The sequence below is a fragment of the Aspergillus alliaceus genome (assembly GCF_009176365.1).
Source record: "Aspergillus alliaceus strain CBS 536.65 unplaced genomic scaffold BDW43scaffold_6, whole genome shotgun sequence".
In the NCBI taxonomy this organism is placed as follows: Eukaryota; Fungi; Ascomycota; class Eurotiomycetes; order Eurotiales; family Aspergillaceae; genus Aspergillus; species Aspergillus alliaceus.
In genome coordinates, this window is record NW_022474689.1 from 1,077,029 (window position 1) to 1,095,796 (window position 18,768).

The following is an 18,768-nucleotide window of genomic DNA, read 5'->3' on the forward strand; positions in this document are numbered from 1 at the left end:
CCTTTTTAGCGTCGGCTCGTCAGTCTCCCACGTCGTCTTGCTCCGCAGTTGAATCCAGTCACCCCTCATCCTAACTCACCCTATTAACTCTGGCATCCAGAGTACGATAAAGGCGCTTGGTCTTCTTCCTCTCTACCGGTCCCCTCCGCCGCCCTAGTCTCACCTCCTGCGTCACGAGCATCTGATCTCCGCCCCCGGGATCTCGCAGTCGCTCAGGCCCTCATCCGAGACCAGCTGTAGCGCTGCCACTGTGTGCCAACCCTCGATTCCTTGTCAAGTCTCTTATCGTCGATCGCAAATAATAAATTTTTTTTTCTAAATTTTTTTTTGGCTCTCTTTGGTCCAAAAAATTACTGTTTTCCATTTTTCTTTTTGGTTAAACCCTTGATTGATCGGTAGTCGCTCCAGTACATCCGTGTTCCTTCCAAGCGATAAAGGAGCAAGCTAGTGACGATTAACCCGAAGGTGTCGGGTCTGTGTTAGGTTGATGCCGTTTACTTCCGCAGGCAGCTCATGGTTCAGTCGTTCGCTGTCTAGAACATAATTCGAGATGGGTTCATGTGTAAGCTCGGAGCCGGCTGGCGATGAGCCCAAGAAGAGGAGCCAGGCGATCGATCGCAAGCTAGAGGAGGATTCTAGGCGATTACGGAGAGAGTGCAAGATTCTACTGCTTGGTACGTTCGGCGATTTTATGAGCATGGAGTCCCTCCGTGTCTGACGACTGTATCTTGCCTGTACTAGGGTCCGGAGAAAGCGGTAAATCGACAATTGTCAAACAAATGAAGATTATCCATCAAAACGGCTACACAATGGAGGAACTAGCGTTGTATCGCCTGACTGTCTGCAAAAACCTCCTAGATTGCGCCAAGTCCCTCGTAGGAGCCTATCACCAATTCTCCCTCGAACCCTCGAGCCAAAAAGTCCGTGACTACGTTCAATTCATTTCCGATTATAATCTCGACCCTGATCCGCACACCACGTTGGATCCTAAGGTAGGGGAAGCGGTAACATACATCTGGAATGATCCGTGCACATCCACGGCGCTGGAACATCAGAATGAGTTCTACTTGATGGATTCTGCCCCATAGTAAGCATCGGTTCTCCCTGAGTTGTGTCACGCGTTGACCACCTGTTGTTAGTTTTTTCGAAGAAGCAAAGCGGATCGCATCCCCAGATTTTATACCCGATGTAAACGACGTGCTTCGTGCACGAACGAAGACCACCGGTATCTATGAAACTAGGTTCACAATGGGCCAACTGAGCATACAGTATGACATCTCATCCTATTTCTATCTGCGACATCGCTTACAAGCCATATAGCATGTTTGACGTGGGTGGCCAGCGCAGCGAGCGGAAGAAGTGGATACATTGTTTCGAAAATGTCACTTCGATTATATTCTGCGTAGCATTAAGCGAGTACGATCAAGTACTTCTGGAGGAGAGTAACCAGGTAAGCGGTGTTCACATATAAATTGGCCAGCCGGGGTGCTAATCTTCAGAAGAATCGGATGATGGAAAGCTTAGTGTTGTTCGATTCCGTAGTAAACTCTAGGTGGTTTATGCGAACGAGCATTATCCTGTTCCTGAACAAGGTGGATCTTTTCCGACAAAAGCTCCCTCGGTCCCCCTTGAGTAATTACTTCCCTGATTACTCTGGTGGTAATGACGTGAACCGCGCCGCTAAATATCTGCTATGGAGGTTCAACCAGGTTAACCGAGCACATCTGAATCTCTATCCTCAGTAAGGGCCCCACCATGTTTGAGTGGAACTGTTTTGTCTATTTGTGCCTTGCGGCTGACCTTTTATCTTCGAAGCTTGACACAAGCTACCGACACAACCAATATCCGTTTAGTATTCGCTGCGGTGAAGGAGACGATTCTACAAAATGCTTTGAAGGATTCAGGCATCTTGTAGACGAGATTACCTCATTCGCAGGCATTTCGAGTCAGATCACGATCTCTGTGCTTCCTTGATGGACCACTGGCTGACCGAGCCACATTTGTTTCCGACAGCCATGACGCTCTTTCTATCCTCTTTCTCTCTTTTTCTTTCTTATAATTTCCCCTTGATACTCACTTGTGTTTAGTGGATAGGCATCGGCGTTAACGGTGCTAGCTTCGTTCCAGTTCAGTATGCTAGGCGCTTGGTTGGATCATAGCCATTGGGACTTTGCGGCATGGAGTCTTTCATATCTTCTTGGCTACTTTTTTATTTATTTTTTTTTTATCTTGGGAAGTTCTCCGGGTTGTTGATGGGTGGGGGGGCGGAGATGTGGGTTATCTATCTGCATCATTTAATTATTGATACGGCTTGGCCCTTTTCATTTGGTTTGGATTTCTATGAGCATCTTGTTTCAAAGTGAAAAGTTATTGGCCTCAGCACGACTTGCATATAATTCGTGCCAGGGTTCTTGATATCCTCTCTCATCTCGCTGTTCTTCTTTCATTCCCGCTTGCCAACCCCCTTTCCCTTGCTGGTCCGTTTTACTCTTATGCATCTAACAGCGGTCCCTTGCCAATTTTGGGGGTGGGGCGGCTAACTCGCCGTCGTTTCGACTTATACCATTCAATTTTCAGCGCTTTAATATGTTTTAGTACTTGGTTCTTTCGCTTTACCGGAATTCCTTTCCTTTGTTGAGTAGGTTTTGTTGTTTGGGATATGTCTCACCCTCTGTCTCCAGACGTTTGCCTCTATGAAAGATTATGTGAGCCGATGGCTATTACAGCATTACGAATAATCCCCTCGAGAGTTGGGCAGCACCGGACCATGGGCCTGTGCGGAAAATCTGGGTTCTTCTTTCGACCTCTTGTGGTGTTGGGCTGAATGTGGTAGATTCTGCAGGCACGATAGAGCCACTGGCATCAAGCGCGCCAGTGGGTTGGGTGGAAGTGTGTGAATAGTATCATTATCATGTTCAGTTTTATATATGCGGTTATATAATCACAACCTTTGTTCTCTCAGCACTACATTGGCAGACAAACCCCTCTTTGGTAGAAAGTCCGACCACCTAGTAATCGGTAGGACGAACAGCTCGAAAGGCGGGGTTTTAAACGCGAGGTGATTGTAGAAGCGTAGTTTTCTTTTTCTTTTTCTTTTATATTCTGCGGGGAGTATTTATACGCGAGGTCTGATGTGTACCGCACGGACAGATGTCAGTGAAGCTACTCCTATTTATTACTTCTTTCAGTTGGATAGGCAGGATTAGGGTTGATTCTTATGCATCCCCGCATAAAGAAATGGAGGGTGTCAGACGGTGTTTACGTCAGTCAATACTTCCGTCAATTGAAATAGATTTATTTACCCACGTGTACTCCGTACCTATACTTTGTGTACCTATACTTTGATCATTCAAAACATATATATGAATATAGTACTATCCAACAGGTGATACGGCTGGAAAAAGTTCCGAATAAGCCGGTAGTCCACAATGGTCTAGACAGGTGGCGGAGGTTTGCTTTGGTTATCTGGAAGGGATTGAAACCGGTTCATGCTGGGATTACTTGAAATGACTAGTCCTATTCTATGCTAGGATCATTGAACATCGTCCCATTTCGAATCCTGTCACGGGGTGTGCTTGCAGTTCGAGTAAATAAAAGCTCTGACCTCTTCTTTCCCCTCTTCCTTGTGTGCTTCTTCCACCATCCCCTCCATCGATTGAATCCCTTTTCCATTCCCGCCTCTTACTTAAGTTGGCTGAGGGAGCTCGTCATTCTCCATCAACCTTCCTTCTTCCCAATTGCCTATTGCCAGCTGCTTTCCATCTTTACCGTACCCTCCTGCATATCACCCTTCTACCGAAACAACCATGTCTGAAGCACGCCGTGAGAGGAAACCATCCGTTGGTGCTCCCGTTTCAGAGCTCCAGGGTCCTATCGGTCCAGGGTTTAGCCGCCCAAAGCACAAACGGACTTATACCGGCCTAGCACCAGCGGAGATTAAGAGTGTCGAGGCCAGCATCCCCGAGCCGTTAAGAGAAGCGTAAGTGGCTTGCGTAACATGGTCTGCTGATCCAGTCTGATTGAAGTTCGTATCTAGCTGGAGAAAGCATGTAAGACGGACATACCGAAGGATACCCCACTTCGTTGTCTTCGTACTAAATCATGTTGACGGCAGTCGGCCAATGGCTTTACGAACAAAGATGAGTTTGAAGTAGATAAACGTCTGTCGAAATGCTTTAAGAAATTCCTGACCACAATATAGAAAGAGTTGGTTCGTCATGTCGAAACAACCTTGGCCCGCTCGCTTTACAACTGCGATGAACTGTATGTTCATATAGCTCCGTGCATTCTTCCCTTTCTAAGATTGAACTCCCCAATAACAACAACAGTGCTGCGTACTCGGGAACCGCGCTTGCCTTCCGTGACCGCCTGATCATCGACTGGAACAAGACCCAACAACGGCAAACGTCTGCAGATCAGAAGAGAGTATACTGTGAGTGTGCTTTGGAGCATGTCTCTGGACATGACACTCCTTGGGACACAAAACTAACCAGCACCTAGACCTCTCACTCGAGTTTCTCATGGGTAGGGCGCTGGATAATGCTATGCTTAATGTTGGCATGAAGGACGCTGCTAGAGGTAGGCGAAGACTTGACTAAATCAGTGTGGGATAAGGAATGGATGCTAACTGCATAATTAAGAGGGCCTGAACAATCTCGGCTTCCGGATCGAGGATGTTATCGATCAGGAACATGATGCCGCTCTCGGAAACGGGGGTTTAGGACGCTTAGCGGCATGCCTGCTTGATAGCCTGGCAACACTGAACTACCCAGCTTGGGGCTACGGGCTACGTTACAGATATGGGATCTTCAAACAAGAGATTGTAGATGGCTATCAAGTGGAAGTTCCTGATTATTGGCTCGATTTCAATCCCTGGGAGTTTCCTCGGCATGAAATTACTGTCGATATTCAGTTTTATGGCTGGGTGAGGAAATACCAAGATGAAAATGGTAGGACTGTCCATTCGTGGCAAGATGGCGAAACTGTCCAAGCGTTAGCGTATGACGTACCTATTCCTGGTTACGGAACATCTACAACGAACAATCTCAGGTTATGGTCAAGCAAGGCAAGTAGTGGAGAATTCGATTTCCAAAAGTTCAATGCTGGTGACTACGAGAATGCTGTGGCAGAACAGCAACGCGCAGAAACTATTTCTGCGGTGCTCTATCCAAATGATAACCTTGAGAGGGGGAAAGAGCTCAGATTGAAGCAGCAATACTTCTGGTGTGCTGCCTCACTACATGACATTGTTCGGAGATTTAAGAAGACAAAACGAGCTTGGAGTGAATTTCCAGATCAGATAGCGATCCAGCTCAATGATACACATCCAACCCTGGCTATAGTCGAGCTTCAGCGCATCCTAGTTGACCTGGAAGGTCTCACGTGGGATGAGGCTTGGAGCATCGTGACCAGTACTTTTGGATACACTAACCATACAGTGTTGCCGGAGGCGCTGGAGAAATGGTCGGTCCCTCTCATGCAAAAGCTTCTCCCACGTCACTTGCAGATAATCTTCGATATTAACTTATTCTTCCTACAAACGGTAGAGAAGAAGTTTCCCAATGACAGAGACTTGCTGTCACGGGTGTCAATCATCGAAGAATCCCACCCGAAGATGGTCCGCATGGCTTACATCGCAATTATCGGGTCTCACAAAGTCAATGGTGTCGCGGAACTCCACTCAGACCTTTTACAGACAACGCTCTTCAAAGACTTTGTTCAGATATATGGACCTGATAAATTCACCAATGTCACGAATGGAATTACTCCACGCCGCTGGCTGCACCAGGCTAATCCACGGTTGTCGGACCTGATTGCCACTAAGCTCGGTGGATACCAATTCTTGACAGATTTGACACTTTTAGACCGACTGGAAGCCTTTGTTGACGACAAGAACTTCCGAAGGGAATGGGCGGAGATCAAGACTGCAAACAAAATCCGTCTTGCGAAGCACATCAAAGACACTACCGGTTATAAAGTCAACCCTACCGCCCTGTTTGATATTCAGGTCAAGCGCATTCACGAATATAAACGCCAACAGCTCAATATCTTTGGTGTGATCCATCGCTATCTGACTATCAAGTCCATGTCTCCGGAGGATAGAAAGAAAGTTCAACCACGAGTATCCATTATCGGTGGCAAGGCAGCCCCGGGGTACTGGATGGCAAAAACTATCATTCACCTCGTCAACAATGTGGCATCTGTCGTAAACAGTGATCCGGATATTGGCGATCTCCTGAAGGTAATCTTTGTTCAGGATTACAATGTTAGCAAGGCAGAGATAATCTGCCCTGCCTCTGATATCAGTGAGCATATCTCGACCGCTGGTACTGAAGGTAGCGGTACTAGTAACATGAAGTTTGTCCTTAATGGTGGCCTTATCATTGGGACATGTGATGGAGCCAATGTAAGTTTGACTCCTTTGCTCTTTGATCTACAGAAAACCATTATGATTGACCTGTTGTGCTTTCCGTATAGATTGAAATCACCCGGGAGATCGGTGAACAAAACATCTTCCTCTTCGGCAATTTAGCTGAAGATGTCGAAGATCTCCGTCACCGACACTTCTATGGCGATTTCCAGATCGACCCTCATCTTGCCAAGGTGTTCGATGCAATCCGAAGCGGCACATTCGGCGATGCTGGTGACTTCTCTGCGCTCATTGCATCCATTGAAGAGCACGGCGACTACTATCTTGTATCTGATGACTTCAACTCGTATATCACAACACAGGGTTTGGTAGACGAAGCATTCAAGAACCAAGATGAGTGGCTAGCCAAGTCCATTAGTAGTGTTGCACGCATGGGCTTCTTCTCTACAGACCGGGTGATCAACGAATATGCGGACGGTATCTGGAATGTAGAGCCTCTCGCTGTGAAGGACTGATTGATTACATACATTCAAGCCCGGAAACACTGCCTTTTTTTTTTCTTTTTCCATTATGCTTTCCACTGTTCTTTCAGTTCTTATCGGGTTTTAAGTTTCAAACCACTGTCTAGCATGTCTTTAGTTTACATCGCCACTTCTAAGTGCTGAACGATATACATGTTCCTGAGGCGGAAAAGACGATAAAGCAATTACTGCATACAGCTTACGGCCATACATTGATAGTTACTTACATGCTCAGCCTAGCACAGTAGGGGCCCATTTAATTATGACATGACTCTCTTTACCATTTGAATACCTGTTCGGATCTATCACGATTCCATAAAACTAACATGCAGATAGTGGAGACAGTATAAGGGAAGAAGAGACGACTCGTGACTGTGTCCTTGCCGGATCATTCAAGTGAATAGAGCTATAGTATAGTTCTCCTCTTATATTCTATCCTCAATTGACCCACTACAGATGCTATATAGTGAATAAGACGAGCGCGAAGTACAAGTATCTATGGAACAAACCACAGCCCAGCTAACAATGCTTACCATCACTAGACGTACATCTGTACATTCGCTCAAATGCTCGACGTTAAAAAGAAAGGTGGTTCATATACCATGTATTCAGGTGGGAGGAAATAAGGACTTGCTGTCCCGAAATTCCAAGGGACAAATATGTAACGGGGTAAATATATGGTGGCCACTTGGCTTGCTTAGGAAGCACTCAGTTCAGCCACGCGTTTTTGCAGTTCTGGGACGGCGCGGAGGTGAAGATCCAGCTCTTCTTTCTCACTATAGGAATTAGGTTAGTCAGCGTTATATAGTTATTGTAGTTATTGTAAGGGGTTCGGAGTGTAGGGTGTTTACTCTTCAAGTTTCAGTCTTCGCTCCCAGTCTAGTCCGGTGAAAACGTAGCCTCCTTGGCCGTCGAATTGCAAGATCTTCTTGTGATACTGCCAAAGACTGCGGCGGTGCGAGACGGTCATCAGGGTTGTACCTAGCTTCTTGGCGGTCTCGTACATGACCCGTTCGATCTCAAGGGTCACCGATGAGGTGCATTCATCTAGAATGGCAAATTTCGGGCGATGGTAGAAGAGTCTGGCCATGGCGATACGCTGTTGGAGTCCGCCTGAGAGCACGTCGCGCCATTCCTCCTCCGCATCCCAACCGTCGGGACGGTCCACGACCGATGCAATTTCAACGATGGAGAGGATATCATAGAGATCGTCGTCGGTAATACCTTTGGCGCGCATTTCGCGAAGCCCGTCTGGGTAGATTACTTGCTGACGAAGGGTGCCGCGGGATAGATATGGTCGTTGCGGAATATAGAAGATTTCGTCGAAGCGAGGTTTCTTCACTTTGCCTCCGTAGACAGGCCACAGGCCACCGAGAATTCGAAACAAAGATGACTTTCCACATCCATTTGGACCCACGATCAGTAGATGGTCACCGGGGTGCACGGTGAATGACAGTTTCCGCACCAAAACGTCTCCGTTTGGCGACACGATCGGGACGTCGGTAAATTCGATCGAGTCGCCCTCCTCTACCTCTCCCCGGCCGGACAAGACAGCTGCATTCTCCTCGGTCGAGGCGGAAGAAACCAGCTTCTTTTCAAAACGTCCAGCCAATAGGTCATCCATGACCTCCAGCAATGACGAAACACGGGCTGTGTGTCCGGCTAACTCAGAGATCTCTTTGTAAGAAAACATCAGACGGCCGAATGCATCCGAAGAGGAAAGCAACATCCTCCTATTCGTAACAAAACCTGATTCAAATAATGTTAGCTTAGTCCCAGGACATTTGACATAGTCGTCACGCTTACTTTCAGTACGATCTCCCATGGTCTGGGTAATCTGGCCGGGGATTCTGAAGAAAACGGGAATGCTACATAAGATCAAACCCAGGGCGCCCCAGAAATACTTGATAACAAAGTCCTCCATGAAGCCATGGTATAAGCGTCTCCGCAGGATGCGATTCACATGCTTGATCAGCGTGAAATAACCTTTGTCCAGAGTATCCTTTTCGGCCTCATGGCCGTGATACAAGGCAACTTCTTCACTGTAGTCGATCAGCCTGGAGTGAAGGAACCGGAATTCTCCTTCCAAGCGAGCTTCGTCCGCAACATATTTTCCGAATGGTGGCGTAAGTGCACGCATGACGTTAGCTGATAATTGAACCAATAGACTCATAATAAACAGTCCTTCTCCGCCCACACTCTTCGACAAGGAATAATTGTAAATTGCCATGTCTAGGATCGGTTTGGCGAGGTTGGAATAGAGCTCTGCCAGGCTATCAGAGAAACGAGACACATCTACAGTAATGAGCTGATCGGGGTTCTTGACCCGATCATCCAGAGCAGAGATGGCGTAGAAGGTCATGTTGCTCAAGTACTTGTCATGGATGTAATCCGTCAAGCGCTTCCTGTAATTGAGGGCGAGTTTACATTGATGATAAGAAAGCTAGCCCAATCACAAAACTGTTAGCGGATGTAGCTCAGGTAAGACCGGCGTATGACATACCATGGAATTCGTGAAAGTCGCCGGTACGGCAACAATCATCCACCACACAAGTCCCAGTAGAAAGTCTTTCCCCCTCCCTCTAACTAGGTTGCTGACCAATCTCCCATCTAGCTCGGCGACATATAAGCTGAGCAATGTTCGGAGCACTAGGAAGACACTGTGACCGACTAGTAACCGTAGCTCTTTGCTCCGCCACCCGGGGATCACGATCTTGAGCAACCGAAGTAGATTCCGAAAGAATTCGCGGTTGATGCCAACCTTTTTCCGCGGTCGGTCGCCACCATCCCCAAGACTGCTGGTGCCTGGGCGCCTCCGCAGCTCGACTTGTTGCTGGGACGCGGCTTTTTGTTCGGAGATGGCATTATGAATGCGCTTCGCTAAAGCCGCAAAGAGGGAGAGATAGACTGTGCGAGAGATTCCAGTACGGTGGCGCAGGTATAGGGCTGTTAGGCTAGAGAAGATCTGCTTAACGGATCGTTCGGGGGGAAGGAGCTTGGACTGAGCGGCCATCGCGATAAGAGGAGGCTGCGCGCAAACTGAGGCAGAACTAATTTCAGCCAGAGTCGACTAGGGATAACATGGCCATAGGGGGTGAGTAGTAGAAGAAGTAGAAGTAGAAGTAGAAGTAGAAGTAGAAGTAGAAGAAGGAGAAGGAATATGGAGTCACTAGGTAGGTGAGCGAGGGCAAAAGAAAGAGGTGGAGATGGAGAGAGAGGTTAGATGACATGTGAATGGGTCACACCCCGACTTTCTGGGGAAGCCGAGGAATCTTGTTCTGTCCGGAGTACAACAATCTCACATCTTTGAATATCTATATTCATAGTAATTGGCTTTTCAATATACATAGATGTGTATAATAATTTAAGATAGAAAAGAAAAGAAAAGAGGTAAAAAAAAAAAGGGAAAAACGAAGAAAAAAGGGAAGAGTTACTATGGAGTAAAAAGACATGACAAGAGTGGGATTCGAACCCATGCGTCTTGCGACCCCCTGGTCGATCCAGGTCAACCGGATTGCCTAGTTGGTGATATTTTCATCTATATCTGTACTCTCACGGCTAACTGGGTAGGCAATCCATCACAAGATATCTGTCGGAAAATTCTATACTTAAAAGATCACTGGGGTATGCCATCACGTAAAATCTCCTAGAAATGAAAAAAAAAATAAAAAATAAAAAAGAAAAAGTCCCGAGAGAAGACGCAGAACCAATAATGTTCATCTTTTCCTTTGAGACTATAATATGGTGAAGCATGTTATAATCAACATTAAATGGTCCAACCCCACGCCTCACGAAGTTGGATCTGTGCCTTAATCGTGGATAAGGCATGCGTCTCTTCGGTGGCCGTCAAGATATCGAGTAAGGCCTCTTGTTCCAAACGATCTGTTACCCGATCCCCACCTATTCATTAAATGTTAGTAAGGTACGCACTGTATATACATGGCCTTCTCATTTGCAAGGGGTATTATACACATCGAAACCCCCATACATGCGGTAATGAGAGCAGGAGCTGCCTTATTGGACCGAGCGATGCCACATAGTATGAACATGCTTTCCTTGATATCAGCCTGGAGGTCCAATGTAAGCGACCATGACACCTAAAAAAATGGACACCGTTTATACCTCTCTTCGCCCGACTGCTGCTCTTCGACGGGGTCCCAAGCGGGGAACTCTGGGATCGAACGCAAGAAGTAGGATCCTTGCAAGGTGCCAATGCTGAATGGCAGTCACTGTGGAAGGTATCAGTCCCTGGATGGTCGCCAGCACAAGGGCCTTCCACTCATACCAATGCAATCATCTAAGTACCACAATTCTGGGAACACTTCGCCCTTCGAACGCTCCGGCTGTCGACTGTAGATCGGGTTGAAGGTGGGCGGTACCATCCGTTGCCACTCCTGACTATAGTCCCAGAGCTGTCCATATTCCTTCAACGTATGGCTCCGAGTACCGTAACAGTAGATTAGCGTGTGGGCACAATGCAGGATGACTCGGTTTGCCCACGTGGGGTCATCCGCTTGCTCGAGTAACCTGTAAGTGGTGTTGTCGTAGTGACTTAGGTCTAACTGAAAGACCCGCTGCTTGATGAATGAGGTGTGAAATTCTTGACGTACGCCAACCCAGAACGAAGCTAGTCGGAGACCGCCACTTCTGACTGCGGCTGCAGCTTGAGCGTCTAGAAATACTTGCACTCCTCGCAAGTATGTCTCATCGTCGACCCCTACAAGGGGTGCTATAAACCCACCAAGTCAGCAACCGTCGTTGCCGAGGTGCCAATAACAAAAGAACGTACAGTCTACCTCTTCATAGAAGCGCAAGATTACCGCTGCAGCCAACAGGTTCTCATCTGCTACTTCGGAAGGGTCCCCAGACAAGCTCATGAGCTGTGAGATACACAAACTTTGGTACTCCAAGGCAGCATCCTCTCTAAGATAAGGCAGTTTCTTGCCTAAACACAAGACCTCGTTGGTCCGTACATGCTGCCGTCGGCTGAGGTGTCTTGCGGAAGCGGAAAACATGGCATATCGGAGCGCAGGGCAGGTCTCTGCCCGTTGCGGAACGACGTGAGCGAAATGCTTGGAGGGATCACATGTATCAAACTGTAGAACATTGTTAGCTGCTTGCACGACTAGCACTACGGTTATCAGCCCTGTAGGCATTCACCCATTGCGCAAGTTCATCTACAAAATACCGCATCAAACATGTTTCTTGAATTCCTTTGTGTGACCATATGGACTGAGGTAGATCCTGCCCTTGAGGGCTTGTATCTATTATGGATTTGGACAAGGGTATTCTGGATTCCGGTAGACTGGTCACTGTCTTCCATTGGGTTCCTTGCGATTGGGAAGCATCCGTTTGCGCCTCCTGAAGTTCTGGATGGTCTGCCGCCAGGCTATTATGCGCAAATACTGGATTCGACAAACGTTTGTGACCCATCAGAGATGCTTTTAAGACCAACATATTGCCTCAAATAGAGTATTCAACTTGACTTGTTTCTAATTTACTGATCCCACTAGAACCCCGCATTTTCTGACAGCCCGGAGGGAAACCTCTGATTGGACCATTTCTTATGCTACTAATTGTCGGAAAGATGCACCGAATACCTGAGGCTTCGATGTGGGATCTAGGCTCTCCATAACGAAGGATGGCTGTATAGAGTATTCGGGATCGTCTTCCGACGATCGGGACGAGTCTACAGCTCCCCATGGCTATACATAAAGCGCAGTGACTGGAATCTGTCCTAGGAAATCTGTGATTTAATGACACTGTTCAATGGAAATATTGCCTGGAGACATTCGTGAGCCTCTATTTTTTTGATCACGATGCGACCCTTTCCTACCTTAATCCGGTCAACTGGTCTCAACCCCCTCAAGGCTCACTGTATCAATGAAGCAGCACGTACATACATGACTACCTTGCATCCCCCACAGTTTGAAAATGAAAACTGGGTGAGCTAGGAATTGGTGGACTTATGTGTAACCGATACTGATACTTCCTACAGCTTAGCTATGGTCCAAAGGTTCTCAAGAACGAGCTAAGTTGACTAACACAATCCAAAGAATGAAAAGCGATTCCCTGCCACAATTCCAATCATGATAAATGGGCCAGAGGTATGTCTGCAAATACTGCTAGCTGTTTTCAATATCTAAGGTGATCCATATATATAGGTTGAAACCAAGCAATCTCGCTCTCAAGTAAAGCTCTCTCGACACAAAGATGTTGTGGCTACCTATACATTGGCAACGCCTGAACAAGTCAATGCTGCTGTTGATGCAGTCCTCCCGCGGAGAGTCTAAACCTCCTCACCTGCGGAGGGCAAGTCCGAGGCCTAGTTGCGGGACAATGTATAACGGCCTTGAAAGTACTCTTTGAGTTGGAGATTTGATGATAACTACCCTTTATTTGTCTTTTCTTTCTTATTTAAAAGCTATGTTTAACTGAGCAGCATAATTCTGGCATTCCTTTCATAGGCGTCTTCGCGCTAGCACTCCCAGTGTGGATAGCTCATGTATTTGTTTATATTACTTGTGGGTTTTCATTGTTAGACTGCGGATGCTGTATTTTTAATCGCTTCCCTGGAGATCATGTTCAAGATATTCGCAATCATCTGGAAGCGCAAGTTTTGACTTTCTACCAAAGTAGGCCATCTCTATAGTTTGCTAATTGAATCGTTTCAATGCTGATTGATATATAGAGCGGAGCTATGTCTTTCACGGTTGGGGGGTTCTTCTTCTTCCTCTATCTATCGGTGCTGGTTGATGACCTGATAACATACACCACCAAATATCATGAAAACCCTTGCCCTGAATTCTTGCCTATAGCCGCTACTATCTGCACCATCGGGCTATACACAGGGATTATCCATTGTTATATGCAGTAGCATAAATTAGATGCTTGCAGAACTAGTAGTACAAGTGCCCCGCCAACTCGACCTGGGCGCAGACGGAGATGGAAGGGTGTATTCTGGTCATACTTCGAGTTGTCTACTCGCTTTTGCGAAGCCGGCTTCAGATTGACCTAAACGCGTCGTGGGTTGCAATCAACTTGGGGCGGCTACCATCCTGTGTGGCCATTGCTGCTCTAGCAAGATAAGTTAAGTCCCATGTTCATGGCATGTCTAATACTAACTAGTTTTTTATTCCTGCCGATCCTGGAGGTGAAATGAGAAATAATGGCTTCTACGAGCAGTTCAAATATCACCATTGGGGTTATTCGAAGGTCCCGACCAATCTCTATGAGGTCCAGCCATCAAGGGCCAGTATTCTGTCGGCCCATCATCAAAATGCAAACGGGATACCAAACATGACCACTACGGCCGAGATAGCTGTGCTTGTTTCAAGACGAGGAAGGGATTAGCATTGTTAACGTCAGCGAATGGGAGGCAGTGCATGGAAGTATCGAGTCCTTATGTATACATGAGTAGTTCAGCCACACGTTAAATAAAGACATGGGTGAGCTTTAACGCATTGCTAAGGCTGCAACCCAGAATGCCGGAGTCGCTGCTTACTGGCTCGCATGCAGCTGGCGGGTGGGCTGAGCTGGGAGCTGCTGCACAAGTATGTAACATGTTATATGGCAGTCCTCCGCAGCAGAAGTCCCTTTTCCAAAAGCTTTCAAGTGCCTAACATGGGGTGCTGTGGCGGAATGCATGGGAAATTTACACCGTCAAGCAATTGAAAACCGAGGCGCCGTGGAGCGAACACAACATATGGTAGCTGCTATCCGGCAAGAGTTGTGGAGGAGACTCTCTAGGCAAATTAGGGTGACATACTACGAGTATAGATCAAATAAGATGGTTATCTTTATTACGAAACTTTGACTGCTTGAATGCTCAATTTTGCCACCAAGAGAGCATTAACCAGCATCAATCGTGTTAGGGTACTTCAGGTCACGCATCTAATTGCCTTTTTAAGGAAGACGAGAGATTGGATCGGCGTGTTATTAGTAGAAGGACCAATGAGAGGCTAGCATCTGATAAGACAACCCCGCACTTTCCCCATTGTAGAAAAAAGGTCGGAGGCGGATTCCGACTTGCCGGTAAAAACCATATACCATCATTCAACGTGTCTGAGAAGTATCGGTGCCTGCCTCCGATATGCCTCCCAGTGACCGACCTAAGAAAAAGAGTCCCCGAGCGTGAGTAGCACTTCTATATCCACTGTGTAGAGGAAGTAGATGAATGACTAGATACGTAATAGATGTGAACGATGTCGGTCGATGAAGGTCAAGTGTTCGGGATCACATCCCTGCTCACGATGTACTCGCAGCAATCGATCCTGTCACTTCACTGTGGAGGAGGTCAGGGTATCAGTTAGCGAACGGTAAGAAAACAAGCATCATCGGGAGAATTGTCATACTGACATGAACATCTTTTTATTGCCAGATATCTGAGGGAATTGGAGGAGCGAATTTCCGGGAGTGCAACTTCCGTGCGGCATGCGACCTCTGTACAACCGGAACATCAACCTGCCTTGACCGGAAGTGTAGCTATTCACTTTTCTCCTATCTCCAATGCAACGCCATTGCCGCCGGATGACAGACGAAGAACCGGATGGCAGACAGCGGTCGATGGTAAGTGGATGTTCTGCATTGTCCAAAATCTCATAAAGGCGTCTTGCTTCTGGCGCTCTACACAGTACATACAAACTAATATCCTTGAATAGACTCCACTCTACGGAGCCTTGGCCCAAGGAATCCCAGTGAAGAGAGGCAAGGTTGTCCTGACGCCCAGTTCTCGCAGAACCCACTCGTAGACAAAAAGGAATGGACATTTGCTGCAACACCAGACGGTCGATATTGTAAGCATTTGGCTCAATCATTCTTATTTAAAATCACTGCTGACAACAATAAACTAGGGTATATGGGCCCGTCTTCCTCGTGGTCTTTCTGTCGTCGAGTCCTGGCTCTCTTAGGGAAGCGAGTTACTGAATCAAACTCTGCACCAGATCCCTGGCATCTAGATGGGATGGCTTTCAAATTGCAGTGGAAGCAAGTGCCTCCTGAAGAGCTTCCAGATGTCACTAATCTACCGCCACTAGACTACGCGCTCTTTCTTTACAATGCTGCTAAATACTACCTCGGTTCTTTGTCCTTTCTGATTGATGAGACGGCATACATTCGAGATCTGCACGAGTTCTACCGAGATCCAGGGGCGAAGGCTGCCTCGTATAGGTCATGGTATGCCCAATACTTACTTGTGCTTGCATTTGGAAAAGCGTTTATCACCAACAAGAATCCATCGGGGTCCCTGGCTGGGCATCAATATGCGTCGAGGGCGATGGGCCTATTGCCCGATCTATCGGGCATACATGAGGACCCTTTGACGTCAATTCAAGCTTTGAGTCTAGCAGCATTGTATTTTCAGTCGATTGATATGAGAAGGGCAGCGTTCCAGCACGTGAGTCTCAAACCTAGCTGGCACAAGTGACATTGTTGCTTATTATATTCTTTTCATCCAGATTGGACAGGCTTTACGTTGTTGTATTATCGAAGGTATACACAGACACGTACCAGAGGAGCTCGGCGGACAAGAACTCTCTAAGCGCTGTCGGACTATCTTCTGGGTTGTATACATGCTGGATAGAGAGTTTTCTGCACTGATGGGGGGACCAAACTCGATCCGTGATGAGGATATCACGGTCAGGTTGCCTGCAGAGGTGGCGACAACCATAGAGGATACCAATCTGACACTTCATGTACGACTCGCTCGCCTCATGGCGCGAATTTTGACAAGTAAGCTCACATGAATCGTGCCCAACCAAGTTCTATGCAAGTCGATTGACTCCAATGACGTAGCGGTCTACGGGGTGGACACTGCATCGAATGGAGACCTGATCAGAGATACACAATCTATTCTTCATGCCCTAGCAGATCTATCTCGTGATATCACATCATTTTTGGATCGCAATTTTGAGGGAATGGTTAGCCCAGGCTCGAAGATGGTAGTGAGGTTGATGCTAGCCCAACATCATGTGAGTATACTACGTATGATTTGTGCTATGCTTTTGGCTAAAGAACCTTAAGTGTGTGGTCCTGACGACGAGGCCATTGGTTATGTGTGCTCTCCATATGCACATCGATAGCGAAGAGAGGGAATCGTCACAAGGCATTTGTTTGTCGCCACCAGTGGCATCCCTTCTGCAATGTTGCGCCGATTCAGCTCAAACAATCCTTCAGACTCTTCGATCGCTAGCTGATGACGACCTGATGGGTATGAACTATTGTCTATTCTTCGTTTAAGGCTCCAACGCTAAAGGAACTCAACAGATGCATTCCTGCCTTTTCAGGTTGAACACGCCTTTTCATCGGCTTTTGTCTTGTACTTAATCCGTGCAATTGCACCATCGCTCATGAAGAATGAGTCTTGGTGCGACAATCTCGACTGCATTCTTGAAAAACTCATCATCAAGGGTAACATAGCGGCACCACTCCGGAAACTGGAGCTGAAACACCTGGATGTTATGTTGGCACCGTTAACGCCGAAGTCTGAGAGCCACGAAATTCCTCCAATAACTGCAGACGTGATTCAAGATAACCATGACGATAGGTATGCATTGGATCAGGTGGATCTTGGGGAGGAAGTCGAATGGGATCTGTTAGCGCTCAACCATTCTGTGAGCCTTCCACCAAGAGAGCTGTTGGATTTAGCGGACCAGTTGGACGTGGACAGTATCATGAACTCTATCGGTGCTTGAGTAGCAAGATATATGATATGGGAAAAGCAAAGCGTTGACTATCATTCTGTGATTATGACTTTTGTCCAATAAGGCCCCCGTTTTGTGCTACCGTCAAAGCATACCCCTGCTGGATAATTCATGGTACTCTTAATTATATCAACTACAAGAAAATTGGCCAACTGGGAATTCGAGAAAAAGAGTTCCTACACAACAGCAATAAAATCCACCTGAATATCGACATCGGCGGGCAATTTCCATACCTCCACCGTGGAGCGCGCAGGCCGATGAAGAAAAGCAGAATCATACACAGAAGCAAAGTCAGGCGTCGCACTAACATCTTTAACATAAACCTACGGGATCCTGAGATAAATACAAGCTTACTTGAATGAAGTAGAAGAAACTTTTCGCTTTTCTCGATCCAAAGAGAGCTAACAACCACTTTGACAACCCGGTCCAGTCCGGGGCCAGTCTCTTTACGGATGGCTTCCGTATTCTGGATGATGGCTGTGGTTTTATCGACGGTTGAACCGTTGATTAGACTACCTTGGGCGTCCGCTGGAATCTAACCCAAGAGCCAGGCATGACCACCGGCTTTGATTGCTTGAGACTGCGTTTTATTCTACTGTTGGTGTGATGTTTGGGTTCTGCTCAAGGCATTGAATGAATGTATGTAGAGTACGAATGCTGGATGGTAAATTAGCATGATAAGCTGGAATACGCTTAAGGGGAGGCTTCCTCGCGAGGATATGCTCGGTAAGACTGTACGCTTGTCACTGAAGTAAACATGCGTGCAGTGGTGGACATGGCTCGAATTTTGAGAGACGGGCTCAGAAAGCTTGTATAGTGTAGACGACCGATAGAAGACGAGCTGCGGATAGGACGAGCGGAGAACATGTTTTATTTTGAACCATATACAATGAGTAATGCAGGAGCGATGATATAAACGGGGTAAATGTATAGAGTCTAGAGGCATGCCTTAATCCTATCTACGCTATCGGAAGCCATCGGGGTGAAGAGACACTACTCAACATCTATCCTGTTTTTAACTACAGCTTCAACCCCCCTGTACTATACCCTAGATATGGCACCAAAAAATGATACGATCAAGACTCATCGGGCGTCTCCTGTCCACACGGTAAGCTCTCCCGCCATAATCTCACAATTACTAAAATAAAATAAAAAAATAAAAAAAAAACCAATGTTA

The 18,768-nt window shown here is 46.9% G+C and overlaps 5 protein-coding genes across 5 annotated transcripts; 3 read left to right on the top strand and 2 right to left on the bottom strand.

The window, feature by feature from the left end:
- Window positions 1–366: 366 nt before the first annotated feature.
- Window positions 367–2,046, top strand: gpaB (guanine nucleotide-binding protein subunit alpha gpaB). Its single transcript, XM_032039220.1, has 6 exons — window positions 367–674; window positions 742–1,087; window positions 1,140–1,268; window positions 1,321–1,450; window positions 1,503–1,741; window positions 1,816–2,046. Exons 1-6 carry the CDS (start codon window positions 551–553, stop codon window positions 1,913–1,915), a joined length of 1,068 nt encoding a protein of 355 aa, XP_031904275.1. The 5' UTR covers window positions 367–550; the 3' UTR covers window positions 1,916–2,046.
- Window positions 2,047–3,806: 1,760 nt separating this feature from the next.
- Window positions 3,807–6,885, top strand: glpV (glycogen phosphorylase; the record flags this gene model as incomplete). Its single annotated transcript, XM_032046307.1, has 8 exons — window positions 3,807–3,979; window positions 4,037–4,049; window positions 4,115–4,150; window positions 4,202–4,263; window positions 4,329–4,432; window positions 4,501–4,578; window positions 4,641–6,406; window positions 6,478–6,885. The coding sequence occupies 8 exons, from the start codon at window positions 3,807–3,809 to the stop codon at window positions 6,883–6,885; spliced, it is 2,640 nt and encodes an 879-aa protein (XP_031904276.1).
- Window positions 6,886–7,588: 703 nt separating this feature from the next.
- BDW43DRAFT_297745 (ATP-binding cassette long-chain fatty acid transporter PXA2) lies at window positions 7,589–9,904 on the bottom strand (the record flags this gene model as incomplete). Its single annotated transcript, XM_032044443.1, has 4 exons — window positions 7,589–7,667; window positions 7,743–8,640; window positions 8,698–9,334; window positions 9,395–9,904. 4 exons carry the CDS (start codon window positions 9,902–9,904, stop codon window positions 7,589–7,591), a joined length of 2,124 nt encoding a protein of 707 aa, XP_031904277.1.
- Window positions 9,905–10,657: 753 nt separating this feature from the next.
- On the bottom strand, window positions 10,658–12,796 carry BDW43DRAFT_297746 (uncharacterized protein; the record flags this gene model as incomplete). Its single annotated transcript, XM_032044444.1, has 7 exons — window positions 10,658–10,791; window positions 10,862–10,958; window positions 11,014–11,120; window positions 11,177–11,620; window positions 11,681–11,987; window positions 12,052–12,148; window positions 12,768–12,796. The coding sequence occupies 7 exons, from the start codon at window positions 12,794–12,796 to the stop codon at window positions 10,658–10,660; spliced, it is 1,215 nt and encodes a 404-aa protein (XP_031904278.1).
- A 2,171-nt stretch (window positions 12,797–14,967) lies between these two features.
- Window positions 14,968–17,882, top strand: BDW43DRAFT_265605 (Zn(II)2Cys6 transcription factor). The gene is made up of 9 exons (XM_032040799.1): window positions 14,968–15,024; window positions 15,087–15,209; window positions 15,272–15,459; window positions 15,552–15,686; window positions 15,744–16,285; window positions 16,347–16,620; window positions 16,684–16,859; window positions 16,912–17,098; window positions 17,155–17,882. Exons 1-9 carry the CDS (start codon window positions 14,984–14,986, stop codon window positions 17,580–17,582), a joined length of 2,094 nt encoding a protein of 697 aa, XP_031904279.1. The 5' UTR covers window positions 14,968–14,983; the 3' UTR covers window positions 17,583–17,882.
- The last annotated feature ends 886 nt before the right edge of the window (window positions 17,883–18,768 follow it).

Bases quoted from the DNA above. Each gene is read 5' to 3' on its own strand.
- BDW43DRAFT_265605 (XM_032040799.1), top strand. From the start codon at position 14,984: ATGCCTCCCAGTGACCGACCTAAGAAAAAGAGTCCCCGAGC. The intron at 15,687-15,743 runs GTAAGCATTTGG...ACAATAAACTAG, and splicing joins AACACCAGACGGTCGATATT to GGTATATGGGCCCGTCTTCC. The intron at 16,286-16,346 runs GTGAGTCTCAAA...CTTTTCATCCAG, and splicing joins GAAGGGCAGCGTTCCAGCAC to ATTGGACAGGCTTTACGTTG.
- gpaB (XM_032039220.1), top strand. From the start codon at position 551: ATGGGTTCATGTGTAAGCTCGGAGCCGGCTGGCGATGAGCCCAAGAAG. The intron at 675-741 runs GTACGTTCGGCG...TGCCTGTACTAG, and splicing joins GTGCAAGATTCTACTGCTTG to GGTCCGGAGAAAGCGGTAAA. The intron at 1,269-1,320 runs GTATGACATCTC...CAAGCCATATAG, and splicing joins ATGGGCCAACTGAGCATACA to CATGTTTGACGTGGGTGGCC.